Raw genomic sequence first — 14236 nt, 5'->3', positions numbered from 1 at the left:
CACACAAGAGCAAATACATCGCATATAAATAAGGACCGAATGTTTCAAATTTATTAACGTTTACCAGAAAGGCAGTCTCAGAATGAAGCCATTTCCAAAGTGTAAGTTTGCCATAAACAAACATTTATTCACTTTTGATTGATTACAATGATCATTCTGTGATCAGGTGTTACTGTGCTCACTGACACAGTTCCAAGACCTAATACATAGTTCGTTCTTCTGAGCTTAAAGTTGTTTTTATTTTACAAATATTTACAGGCTTTTTGTAAAAAGGCAGTTTTCAGTAGCAGAAAATTCTGTGTTTCATTGTGTGGTACTATAGTTACCAGTATATCTAAAACCTGTCAGGTCAACATGAACAGGGTAACAAGATGTCACAGACGAAAGCGACTTCCCTTTGGCCTGGGGAAAAGATTAACATCTTTTTTTTCCAAAAGTCTAACCTCTAAGGCAACTGGTTTCTAAAATCCTCAAAATACATATTCTTTAGTGACTTAAGTATGTACTAGCTATCTCTTGTCATCCTGTCTATGAGCTCCCGTGGTTTACCCTGTGAGAAGGATTCCAGGAAACAAGTCACTGACCACACCGTAACCCATTTAACAACTGTACCTTCAGTAAATAGTTCAGGAAATACTTGAGGCTGGTGACATTTGTCTTGTAACCTGCCCATTTAGTGGGCTGGGTTTACATAGTATATCTTAACTTTTATTGCAATCTGTAATTATGTACAGGAACAATCTTACAAACCTTGAATATATTTTATATATCCCCTTCTCTAGCCTTTCAAATGGGGCTTAAGAGAGAGAAAACTGCATCACTTCACTGCTGTAATGATTTAATAATAAATCAAGCAGACCTATTACCCACATGGATAATGATGCTTTCCCTAGGGAAACTGAAATACCGACAGGCACCTTCCAGATTCCCCTAGACTGGACCAGTATAAAAAATTATCCCAAAGATGATGTTATACAAGCCATTACCATGCAAGAACTGAAGTCAGCCCTCTGAATTTATAATTTAAGTTTGCAAAACTTTGACACTCTCCAAAGAAAAGTTTTTTTCTTGCTACTGCCGAAAGTTTCCGGCAGACTTTAGTGTTTGAACCTAGTATCTACGGCATACATAATACATGCTAAATGCTATATACTTTAAGCAAATTTTTACATGGAGTGTGTAATTTGTTGATACATGTGATGCACCAGAGATCCAAAATGCACGATTTAACAAAGAACCATTTTCCCTTTAAGTACTTACTTTTATACCTTTTTTGTCTCCAACTTAGTTATAAAAAGTAAGTAAATACTCCCGTATTTTCATTTCATTGACTTGATACCATGAAGACTCAAGTATGAAGATATAAGTCATCAGTTTATAATTATACTACAGGACAAAGACAAGGTTTAAAAAGTTCTAACGTATATGGCTAAATGCCTCAAGTAGTTTACTGATAAATAACAGCATTCCAAATTATGGACAGTTATTTTATAATGATTAAAACCTGTAAACTATATCACATACTAGAATACATTAATCAGTCCAAGTAAGTTTTCATCAATTTACATAAAATTATTTATAGTTAGTAGAAGAAAAATTTGGTAACAGAAAAGTTTTTCCAATACCACTGAATACAATAAAAAAAAAAAAAGAAATCACACCATTGAAAATGTAAAAACCATGTAAACTCGAATTACCCTTGCAATAATACAGTTGTTTTAATTCAAACTTTCATATTTACAGGGTTTTAAAAACAAATTTAAGTGGAATCCATATTAAAGGTACGTTATCACTAAAGTTTAAATTAAACACAAAGAGGTAAAGTCATAATGAATAGTCTCTCATGAACCTCTAAAAGGTTCCAGCATTGTCTAAAGTGAAATCCGATTTTTAGCTTGGTAATCTAAGAGTTAATGCATAGATGAAGAAAATGTAGGTACTGTTTGCAGAGCCGAACACTCCTATCCTGTGCCATGCCATCAATCAGGATGTTAGCAACGATCGTATGTCAACAGTTCAAGACAGACATTATTGTGCGTGTCAAAGGAAAAGCAAAGGAGGTATCTATACCAGACTTCTACACTTAGTCTCTGACAAAAAGGAACTGGCAACTCTCCAGGGCCTTCTGTGATGCCACAGATTCAGACAACTTTTCTTTTCCAGAGCAAGCCATCATCTTCCCAGGCCACCGTAAGAGGCCGAGAGGGTGGGGCATGATTCCCATCAAGTGACCTTCTACCCAAAGATGTGCTTCCTTCCACAAGTCATCAAAAATGTTTTACTTTCGGGGCGCCTGGGTGGCGCAGTCGGTTAAGCGTCCGACTTCAGCCAGGTCACAATCTCGCGGTCCGTGAGTTCGAGCCCCGCGTCGGGCTCTGGGCTGATGGCTCAGAGCCTGGAGCCTGCTTCCGATTCTGTGTCTCCCTCTCTCTCTGCCCCTCCCCCGTTCATGCTCTGTCTCTCTCTGTCCCAAAAATAAATACAAAACGTTGAAAAAAAATTAAAAAAAAAAATGTTTTACTTTCCTTTCATTTAGGTTCCAAATGAGGAACTAAAAAACCTTTTTTCAGTAAAGAAACTATAATATTTTATCGATCCTTTGTTTAGCTTTTATGAAAAAAATAAAGTTCCACAGGGTGTCATCTTTAATGGAGTTGTAGAAACTACAGCTCATGGGAACTGTAATGGATACCCTCTTCCCCACCCCAATCACAGCAACATCCATTCATATTCATACATGTAACCCTCACATGCACACACGTGTGTACACAGGCCCTTGGAAAACTGTATGGTAGCAAGACCTCTCCCAACAAGAGCTGGCACTTGTCAATTTTCTTACCCTTTCCTTATGAAGCTCACCCAGTCCTCCTCAGAAGCCCACAATGCCAGTTCCACCCCCGGGGGGCAGGGTGGGGGGCGGGCAGTGAAGGGCTAGAACCGGCTCGCCCACCATTTCTCTAGTGAGACATGACACAAATTTCACACAACAGACAAGTTACGAGTCACTTAACATGCGTGGTTATCCAGAGCGCTGGCCACTCAGGCTGCCCTCATGAGACAGGCACAAAAATAGGCTTCCCTTAGAGTTTAAAGGGTCGAAACTGGTACAGGGCAGAGAAAAAAGGAAGAGAGAGAGAACGTCACCATGCTGACAACTTCATTCATAAGGGCTTTCTGTGGACTTGGAGTTAGCAAATTATTAAAAAAAAAAAAAAAACTACTAAAAACAGGAGTAATTTCCTCCTCACCACTAAAAACAAACCCTTTCTGGGGCGCCTGGGTGGCGCAGTCGGTTAAGCGTCCGACTTCAGCCAGGTCACGATCTCACGGTCCGTGAGTTCGAGCCCCGCGTCAGGCTCTGGGCTGATGGCTCGGAGCCTGGAGCCTGCTTCCGATTCTGTGTCTCCCTCTCTCTCTGCCCCTCCCCCGTTCATGCTCTGTCTCTCTCTGTCCCCAAAATAAATAAAACGTTGAAAAAAAAAAAATTTAAAAAAAAAAACAAACCCTTTCTCATCTGAAACCCTTGAAAAAGGATTTGCCTGTTTACATTTTTCATCAGCACCTCTCTTCCCAAACAAATGTAGCCACTCTAACAATAAATTTGGCCCAATGTTTAAATTTACCCTTGGTTTTGGTTTTCCTTTCAAAAATACGTAAACAAGTAAGGACCGGGAAATCTCTGCTCAGGACACAAGCCTGAACACCAGCAGGAGCACGGAGGGCCAGGAAGCGGTGCTGCAGGACAGCCCGAGGCTCAGTCACTCTCAGACCCCTCCTTGTACTGCGCCCGGATGGCCTGGCCGTTCTGCAGAGGCATCTCTTCATAGTCACTCCTGTCACAAAAGAGACCTTTGAAGCCACTCGGCTTTTGACAGCTCCTCATTTATTCTCCTCTTCCACACTGACATACCATTCTAGCAAGAACACATTCATAGCTCTGTGCTCCCCATTTCTATAGCCAACTGCCCCCACCTGCTCCTCACCACCCCCCCCCCCCCCCCCCCAATCAAGCACCAGGGCTCAAGGCCAGAACGAACTGTTCCTCCTGTGGTCACCACTCGTGGTAAGTGTTCAAAAAAAGGAATGCCACTCCATCTAGTCAGAACAATGTGAAAACAGAAAACCATGGTATCACATGACACTCCCAGGTAAAAGAAAGGTCATAATGCCTTGAAAATCATTTTAGGATTGTTAACACCTGTTCCATACACCCAGGCCGAGTGCTCACTATAGCACAGCCTTCAGAGAGGCAGTGACTTACCCATAGATCACATCATCGTCGGAGTCATTCAGCATGGAGAATGCAGGGTTGTCTTTCAGCTGGGACTCTGAAAACCAACAAAGAGCATTTTCATGCATGAGCCTAGAGAGGCAGGATGCTACAGAAAAAGGACAGGAGTAGAAAGGGCTGGATTCAAATCCCAGCTTCCAACATTTATTATCTATGTGACCTGAATAAATCTCGCCTCCCCAGCGTGCTTTCTCAAGTACAAGCCAGGGGCAGCATTGCCACCGGGCAGGCCACCGGGCAGACAGACCGGTGGAGAAAAGAGGCACCAGGGGAGCCCTCGGACAGGAGCTGCAACCCGGCTACTTTCTCCCAAGTCCGCACAGGTAGCAGGGGCGGAAAATGCCCAGGAGACCAGAGGTGCCTGCCCTCCCTCCTGCCCTGGGGAAGCAAGCCTCTGTCTGGTTTCTTCACCTCAAATGGGAGTAACTGCATCTTCATCATAAAGATGCTGTGAGGCTCAAACAAGACATTTTCATGAAGGCGCTTTGAGAGTTCACACAACATGAAAGTCAGGTGGTGGTCCCGAAAGGCTATCTCCCTGCCCACATTCCAGGAGGTTCTCATCCTTCTCATTGCCTGTGTGAGAGTTTAGTTCTTCTTTGGGGGGTTGGGGGCGGGGGAGCTGGCACCTTGGCTTTCCTTGAATGGCCATGGCACTGGTCTCCAACAGACTTGACTTCATATGTGCTAAGACCCACTAACTATGTAATAACACAGCACATACCATGTTCTAATGCCTCAGAGCTCACGCTGCAACTGACCTCGTGTCTCTCTCTCTGCCAAACAGTCATGGTGCCCATCCCAATGTTTACAGCAACACTATCAACAATAGTCAAAATATGGAAAGAGCCCAAATGTCCATCGATGGATGAATGAAGAAGATGTGGTATATATATATACAATGCAGTATTACTCAGCAAACAAAAAGAATGAAATCTTGCCATTTGCAACTATGTGGATGGAACTAGAGAGTATTATGCTAAGTGAAATAAGTCAGTCAGATAAAGACCAATATCATACAGTTTCACTCATATGAGGACTTTGAGATACAAAACAGATGAACATAAGGGAAGGGAAGCATAAATAATATAAAACAGGGAGGGGGATAAAACATGAGACTATTAAACATAGAGAACAAATAGAGGGTTGCTGGAGGGGTTTGGCGGGGGATAGGCCAAATGGGTAAGGGGCTTAAGGAATCTACTCCTGAAATCATTGTTGCACCATGTGCTAACTAACTTGGATTAAATTATAAAAAATAAATAAATTACAGAATGAATGAATGAATGAATGAATGAATGAATAAATAAGAGTCCCAGTGCCCAGCACTAACAGGGAACCCAGGAGGTGGGTCCTGAACTACCGTGAAGCTATCTGGCCAGCGTCCCGGCCCCAGGGGAGGCTTACCGTACAGGGCGTTCTTCGATGGAGAATACACGAAGGCCAAAGTGTAGAGGTAAAAGTTCAACAAGCCATAGAAAGATAAGAATTCAGCTGGTGATACCGGTTAAGGGAAATAAGCAGCCCCGAACACTGCGTATTCAGTTGGCGTCTTTGCTTTCAGTCTGGCTGCCTCCGTCCAACCACCCGCAGTCCTTGCTACTGCTAACCAGCAGTGAGTACCTCAGTGCTGCACAGCCCAGACGGCAGGAAGCCACAGGGCAAGCCCACAGCTGGACGTTACAATAACCTTTCAAGGTCACCTGTGAACAACAGGTGCACCGTGCTGTCTTCTTTTCATGGAAACCTCTGGAGGTGGCAGGACCAAAGGGCAGGAAGGCCACACATGCATATGGGTAAACCAAGACTGAAAGGAAGAACGGGAAACAGTTTCTCGAACCAGTTTCTCTTCGCCTTCTCTGCATTACAGACTCCTCTGATAAAAGTTTAGTGTCAAATTCAGTCACTGAAGTTTGACAAATCCTGCATGAACTCTAAGGATGTACAAAGGCCCAGGGGAAGAACCTGAGATATAAGGGATGAAAACTCCAAAGCGCCCCCTGATGGATGCCATCACAGAAAGGGAGGGGAGGGTGCGGCAAGAACACTTAAGCTGCCAGACAGCCGAAGGTTTAGCTCCGAGCCCAGGAGCTCACCCCACTGGCCCCAGGCACATTGGGAGCCGGGACTTCTGAGCCCTTTCTGGGGACACAGGCTTAAACTGCCCTAATCTCCACCACCTGTGGACACTGCAGCTGGACACACCCCAGTGATGGGGACAGAGGACTCTCCCATCAGGCTCAGTCTCCCTCGGTGCTCTGCGGGCAGAAGCGGGCACCGGGATTGAGGCGAGGCTCCGGACGGAGTCTGGGTTCCTAAAGAATCCCCAGCAGGCGGACAGGAGAGCAGGGTGGCGGGGAGAGCAGCTGGGGAGCGGGAGTCCCTTGGGACAGCTTGGCCCTGCTGGGCCTGGGCCGCTGCCCGCAGGGGAGGGCAAGGGAGGGCAGGGGAGGGCAGGGGAGGGCGGTGGCGGGCCGCAGCACACAGGGCACCACAGCGCAGGGGCCCGCCTCTTCTTCACGTTTGCAGACCTAAGACGCTAACCACTCCACGCTGAGCGTGTTCCTGAAGGCCGGCGGCCGCCTCCCATTGAAAGGATATAATTCTGGTAGTGAGTTGACAGTTCAGCTACAAAATTGTCTTGTAATACTTGCGCTCCAAACCTTAAATAAAGGATGACGATGCTGGAAAAAAGGGGGTAGGGACAGTAAGTAAAAACACACGAGGAAGTGGCACTAGCTTCCCAGAGCTCCTTCCACTCAGCCTATTCACACCGTCCATTCGCTACAAGGGCTGCACGGCCCGAGTGCGCGCGCACGCACGCGCCCACACGCGCCCGAACACGCGCACGCGCACACCAACCCTGCCTCGGCTGGGGTAGAAGCGGCTAACGTTGACACAGGCCGCGTCGCAGCCTCGCCTCGGGGGCCGGAAGCGCCCGCCGCGTCCTCCTTCCCTTCTCGAGCCGCCTTCGAGGACGCTTCCCAGACGGGTCCCCACAGCAGACGACAGCGCCCGGAGGGGAGCCCGCGGCTCCTCGGCGCGCGCCCCTCCTCCGCTCGGGGTTCTCACGGTGAGGCGGCGCCGCACCCCTGTGCGCACACCCCACACCCACACCCGCCTTCGGCCGCGCGCCACCACCGAGGGTCCTGACACGGAGCTCCGCAGCCTCCGAACCCGCTCCCCTGCGCTCGTCTCCCCTCCCCGCGCGGCCCGTCCTCCACAGGGAGCCTGACTGACCGCTGACAATCTAAGCCTTCACCTCTGGGCTTCGACCCTTCCAAAGGGTTCCCATCGCCCAGAACAAACTGGGACTCCGCATGGCGGCCTGCGGACCCTGCCCTGACCTCTCCGGTGGCCTCCCCTCTGGCGATGTCTCCTCTCCTTCTCCTCCCCAAGCCACCTGCTGTCCCCAGCGCCCATGTATTTCCAGGGCTCATCGTCAGGCCTCCGTCACCTCCTCAGAGAGACGTTCTCTCCCCTCCCCACCTGCAGCACAGCCTCTCCTGCCATCATCACATCTGTTTTCACGACGGGACTGCTATCTACTTGTCACCGTCTTCCTCCCCTGGAGTAGAACCACCACCATCGGGAGGAACATGTCTGCCTGCTGACCAGGGAGCAGACACTCGGTACAGGTCTGCTGGGCAAATAAACGAATCCCCTTGAACCTGTATGAAGAAAGACCATGAGGGCCTAACAACTTCTAAGACTCCTCGGAGGGCACTACAAGTATCCCACTCCTGACCTGTGGACTGGGTAGCAGGAGGGTAAGGATTGGGGGGGGGGGTGGCGAGGGTGTGTGTGTGAGAGGGTGAGAGTGTGTGTGAGAGACCGTGTGTGAGAGTGTGTGACTGTGTGAGAGGTGTGTGAGGAGTATGGGTAGGTGTTGAAGGACGTGAGGGTGTGTGAGAGAGCGCGTGTGTGAGAGACGGAGTGTGTGAGAGGAGGCATGGGAGAGGTGGGAGACAACACACGCCAAGAGATGAAGAGGGCCCGCCTGCGTGATACGGGCACTGCTGTTTTCAGGCAAACGCAAATTCTGAAGGATCTCACTTGGAAGCCCACGCTGAGTTCACGCAGTGTGATGAGTGATGTGCACAACCTGGGAAAGGGAAAGGACGCAGGTGCCCACAGGAGTCTGCCTGCTCAAGCAGCCGGGGACCTCAGCGCCTCCTTGCAAAGCTGGCCTCTCAGAGCCCAGTGTGGCTCGGGCCAGAGAAGAGGGCTGGCTGCCATTTATTCGCCACCCAAACAACCAAGAGAGAAAAGCAGGTAATAGATTTCTTTCCCTCTGGATTTTGATTTTAGCAGAAAGAGACAAACCACAAACGACCGAACAATGATCTGGCATTGATTCACAGGGACAACTGGGTCACCTGGGCCTTCGTAGTCTCCAGGTACAGCATCCCTTCCTGTCGGGGCCACCACATGGGGTTCAAGGACACCTATGGTACTTAGTCCTCTACTTAGAGCACCAAAAGGATGCCAGGTGCCAAGTACATGTGTGGTGTTCTAATTCTTTAACCTGAGTTGCTCTGTGGCTGATCCACCTACATGGTGACATCAGAGCAAGTAGTGAGCTCCCCCAGCACTGGACCGGCTGGGTTCAAGTCAACGTTCTTCATTCCCCAGGGCACATTCAACACAACTGTACTCGCTCCACCACTGTGCACACTCAGCACCTGCCCTGGGCAAGAGGCTCTCTGACCCAGTGAATATGTTTGGCTAGAAATGCCCTAAAGTTAACTTTGTAAAAGGGGGAGAAAGATATTCATGGTAGGAAAATAAAATTCACGGTTTTGTTTCTTTCAAAAAAATAAAGTCTTCTTACCTAATGACAAGTACTACAAAAGTCAGTGCAGTCAAAAATTTTAACCTGAGATCTGAAAAAGAAATAAATACCCCGTTAAACCACATTGGAAGTAAATTCCATTTTCAGCTCAGAGACCTTAAAAATAAAAACAAAAATAAACAAAGCCTCCTGAACAAAACCCCTCCTCTATCTGGACTTTAAGCCTGTGTGTACCTGAAGCCCAGAAGAAATGCTATCCCACCTCCCAGAGAGACCATGGCCATTATTATTTGGTTGTGACGGATTGAAGGAAAGGATCCTATGAGATCAGGTGAGTTGCCCGGATTCAGGACCAGGAAAACCACAATGGCCACCTCCTCTATATAGGTATGATTCTGGAAGGATCCAGGCAGCTCCAAAGCCACAGTGGCACCCAGGGCCCCAGGTGGCTTCTACCCCACAGGCCTCCCTTCAGTGCTGGCCTAAGGCACTGTCCAAAAGGCTCACAGTTACCCAGTCAGCCCTGATACCAGACCTCCCCAGGGACCAAAGACACTGGTCTCTAGCCTAAGGGAATGCGATGGGTCCCCATCCAGGTCAGGCCTCCTGCTGGGTGGACTCCGGCCACTCCTCCCACCATGTGAGGTCAACTCCTGGCTCACCTTGCCCTGGGCAATTTGTGATGTGGCACTTACCTACATAAGGCATGTGACGTAGCTCAGAACAGGCCCGCACTATCAAGAACAAAAGGTATAAAATATACACAGCTGCCACCACCATGAAGAAAATTTTCATTCCCTAGAATGACACAAGATGGGCAATCGAATAAGAACAGGGGCTCAGTGCTGCTCGTCTTTCCAATACCACCACAAGCAGGAAAACCAAACATTTTTAAAAGGAGCCTAGAATCCTGAAGGTCACTCTGTAACACAGAACAAGGATGTGTTCCCACCACTGTGACTTCCTTATCCAGACCCAGCCTCTCACCCTATCTGTGAGCACGGGTGGCTCACCTGGGTGGGCATCCCCAGCCCTCGTTCATCAGATGAGCGAGAATCCAAGCTCCTTCCATGACACATGGAAAGCTCCTAGCACAGGGCCTGGGACGTAGCAGGTGCTCAATACACCAGTGCTGGGTCTTCAGCTTTTTTCAGCTTCCTAGAAGTCTCTGGTTTCCAGTGTTTTCTCTAGTAACAGATGTAGGTCACTGATTGAGAAGGGGACAGGTGACAGCTGCCTTGCTCAAGTCCTTCTAAGTGCTGGCCATGTGCTTTGAATTCCTGGTCAATTCAACCCACACAACAACTCTTTAAGACTGCAGCATTGCCCCCTTTTACAGAGGGAAACAGGCTGGGATGCTGCCCCCAGGACACAGGTTTTACCCCGAAGGCCATCCAGGGAGCTGGGCACACTGGCCCAGGTACTGGCCCCAAGTGACCGCAGGCAAGACCTTTCACCGCCCTCAGTTTCCTCATATGAAAAATGAGGGGACTGGACCAGACAAAAGCTCCAATAACAGATTAGCATGAATTTATATTATTTCATCTAAATCTGGGGAATTATGCTCAACCTACAGCCCAGTATGTGATCCATCACTGGGGTCTGTAGAATCTTCATGAGAATGTGTCAAAGCCGCTCCTCCCTGTCCCTTCCTTTAGTGCCCTGCCCTCAGGGAGAAAAGGCTTCTCTGAAGCCCAGCCCCTCATACACAGGGCCTCAAGCCTTCCTAGGGTGCGGGTGCCCTTCTCGAGCACAGCCTCCATTGAGTCTGCCCTGACTCAGGTCTCCTGCATGGCCTCCTCCCCCTGTGGCCCCATACAAGTCTGGAACAATTCCTCCCTTCCCTGGCCCAGAATGCCTCCCCTACTCTCCACTCCAGGTGCAGCCCCTCCCCACAAAATCTTATTAAAGCATTATAAGGCTAAATAAAAGACAAAGAAAAAGGACAAAACACAAATAACTTGTAACTTGGGCCCACTGTATGTAAGGATACAGCTGTCAGGACACTGCACACTTGTCAATACTGGTCTGTACTTATTTCTAAGCTTTTTCTCCCTCACAAGGTCACGCATTCTTTGAGAGCAAGAATCATGGCATGCTGCTCAAAAGGCATTCATTGACTGACCTTCAAAACTCCTCAAACTTCTAAATAATGGAATGGAAAGGCTACTGGCACTTCCCTGCTGAAATTCGATTAAGAATCAGGGCTTATTCTGTTTGCTATGACATGTGTAGTCTCAACACGCATTATACATCTTTCAAGATACCATCATTCACTAAACCTCCCTCTTTCTCAGAGGCCATTCCCATAAAGAGCCACAGATTTTATCACTTCACAGGAAGCTCTGCAAAGCATCAGAGAAATGCTGGCTGTCACCAAGCTCAGAATTCAACTCTGTGCCTCTGGGATTGCCCTGCTGGAAACATCCCTCCTAGACCCCTCCCAGGGCTCCCTCTGCGGCGCCCCCCCCCCCGCCCCCCGCCGCCTCCCACCAGCCCTACGCACATCCATACCCGGGCTGAGCAGCCAGCTGCGTGTGACAGGGGCTGCCCTGCAAGACATGAGGGATGCAGATAAACCTAGAGACTCAAGGGAAAGCCCCACTCAGGGCTGACTGCCATTTGTGAACCTCTGTGTAAAATAAAAACACAGGACCCCTTGTTTGAAAGTATAAAGAATTCTGGGTTGGCAAGAGCAGAGCATCACCCAGGGTGCTGGGCCCTGTGACTGCCCGGGTTGCACGCCTACAGTGCCGGCCTGGCCACATCATTCATTAGCTGGAAACCTTCCTCTATTTTAGAGAATTAAACAAACAAAAATGTCTTCTTAATTGTTCTACAATGCTCTTAAATCTGACACCTCTTCTGTGCCTCAACCATATACCAAGCAATGGAAGCAACAACTTTGTTTTTAAAAGCTTATTTTTAGGGGCGCCTGGGTGGCGCAGTCGGTTAAGCGTCCGACTTCAGCCAGGTCACGATCTCGCGGTCCGTGAGTTCGAGCCCCGCGTCGGGCTCTGGGCTGATGGCTCAGAGCCTGGAGCCTGTTTCCGATTCTGTGTCTCCCTCTCTCTCTGCCCCTCCCCCGTTCATGCTCTGTCTCTCTCTGTCCCAAAAATAAATAAAAACGTTGAAAAAAAAATTAAAAAAAAAAAACTTATTTTTTATACTATTCAAATACCTTTTTCCAAATTTTGCACCCATGAACCTTCTGCATTCTCCCCCAAAGTGCCAGCCAATGAGCTCATGTCCCTAACACAATTTAAGTTACGAAGTTCAGTAATTTTGAAAAACGGCATTTAAAAAAAACACCAGGCATCATTAATAATTCTTACCTGAAAATTTCCTGTGTCAACTCGATATTGGTACATTGGATCGTGTAATTCATTAACTCTGAAAATACAATATTATAAAAAATATCATAGATTAATAACTAGTACTTTCCATTTTATACTTTCACTTGGCTTTTTAAGAAACTTATTAACATAAACTCCTTGCTAACCAACAGTAAAAGATTTTTAAAAATAATCCTAAATTTATAAGAAACCCTAAATTTCACAATGAAAATGCATCTGGTGCTACTAAACTTAATTGTTTTCCCATAGTCATTAGTACTATGAGGCTGCAGTATTTTTCATTTCAAAGAAATCCCTATACCATTTCTCTTCCAAGGCCAAAAACTGTTTTCAGGCACCTTTTCAATGGCATTCATGGGCACTGGGAATAGTTGAGTACACAAAGAAAGTTATAAAAGTAAATACCAACTTCCATGCAACTCATTTTTTTTAAGTGTTTACTTATGTTTGAGAGCGAGAGTGTGCACAAGTAGGGAAGGGGGCAGAGAGGTAGGGACAGAGGATCCAAAGCTGGCTCTGCACTGAGAGCAGAGAGCCTGATGTGGGCTCAAACTCATGAAATGTAAGATCGTGACCTCAGCTGAAGTCGGATGCTTAACCGACAGAGTCCCCTAGGCACCCCACCATGCAACTCATTTTAAAATGAAACTAGGTAGCTGAGGTGGCAGGCAGGGACGGGGAAGGGAGACGAGGTGGGCTGAGTGCTGTCATGGGCCATGAAGTCAGACGTGCCAAGTGCCAAAATCATACCCCTGAAATGGAACTCATTTCTATAGAAAATCCTACTTGAATGCATCAGGCTGTGCCCACATCAGGCTTCTACAGTGGTCCCAGTTTACAGGACAAAACTACTAATATCAACAAGCCTTGGGAGCTGGTGCAGGGATGGGAGTTTACAGATGTAAGCCCAAGGAGAAACTAAAGCTTCTGGCGGGCAGGGATGAGCCAGGACCCCTGAGCGTCATTCCTAAAGACAATGTCTTTGCCACTTTGAAGGGGCAAGCTAAAATGACACATACTTTTTCATTTTCCAAACTAGACTATAAGGACTGCGTTACCTGACGTGACATTCAAGCAAAAATGAATCCTCAGTTCAAATCACACTATCCGGTCTTGATACCCTGGTGACAGATTCCTTTCCAGATGAGTTCACAAAATATAGTGAGACTGTGGATCTTTCCACCTTTGTCAAATGCTTCTCATGCCTGAAGTTTCACACATAACAAAATTACTCACGTCTGCCATATTCCTAGTGTAACAGAAGCCAACCACAACAGTCCAACAATGAAGAATTTAGGTAAATAGAAAGTCAAACACTTCCTTTCTCCCTAAAAATCAAAAAAAGTAAGAAATAAGTTAGTAATTCTACCAAACCATTAGTGTCTAGCAGACCACACTAGATCATAGATAAAAGCATTTCCACATAGCATGCAAGCTTCTGCTGACTGAGGCTGAAGACAGATTCTCAAGGAGAAATTTACCTCAAGGACTATTGCCAGAGTCTGGACTGGCAGCGCTGAGGGCTGGTGCTCACCTGAACCCGTATCCCATGGTACACGCACAGCCAGAAGAGCAGCAAGGCACACAGGAACACAGACTGAAAGAGATCGTCCAGCATGCCTGGAAACCAGCTGTTCACCAGAAAGGAGAGGGGGAAGAACGGATCTGGAATGCAACAGGCAGAAAGGCCTGATGAAGGCAGGCTCCCCCCACCCCGCATAGGGCTTCCGGTCCCCTCTGTGAGGGCAGAACTCACAATCACCTTCTCCTCAGGCAGAGCCAAAGGGAGGTAGT

The 14236-nt window shown here is 47.6% G+C and overlaps 1 protein-coding gene across 4 annotated transcripts in view; it reads right to left on the bottom strand.

Annotated features, from left to right (window-relative positions):
* Positions 1-3424: 3424 nt before the first annotated feature.
* Positions 3425-14236, bottom strand: part of TMEM181 (transmembrane protein 181) — a 50160-nt gene continuing 39348 nt past the window's right edge. For 3 of the 4 annotated variants that reach the window (XM_047858997.1, XM_047858999.1, XM_047859000.1), the window contains 9 exons: positions 13977-14107; positions 13679-13770; positions 12422-12479; positions 9782-9884; positions 9126-9177; positions 6893-6975; positions 5699-5788; positions 4262-4328; positions 3425-4095 (listed from right to left, as the gene is read on the bottom strand). In XM_047858997.1, the coding sequence (XP_047714953.1) occupies positions 3930-4095; positions 4262-4328; positions 5699-5788; positions 6893-6975; positions 9126-9177; positions 9782-9884; positions 12422-12479; positions 13679-13770; positions 13977-14107 (842 nt within the window). In that variant the 3' untranslated portion in view covers positions 3425-3929. The remainder of the gene's footprint in view (positions 4096-4261; positions 4329-5698; positions 5789-6892; positions 6976-9125; positions 9178-9781; positions 9885-12421; positions 12480-13678; positions 13771-13976; positions 14108-14236) is intronic. The other variant, XM_047859001.1, reaches the window with a different exon arrangement.

Source organism: Prionailurus viverrinus, chromosome B2 (genome assembly GCF_022837055.1).
Source record: "Prionailurus viverrinus isolate Anna chromosome B2, UM_Priviv_1.0, whole genome shotgun sequence".
NCBI classification, from domain to species: Eukaryota; Metazoa; Chordata; class Mammalia; order Carnivora; family Felidae; genus Prionailurus; species Prionailurus viverrinus.
The sequence above is the reverse complement of the archived record's forward strand: the minus strand, read 5'-3'. Positions and strand labels throughout refer to the sequence as shown.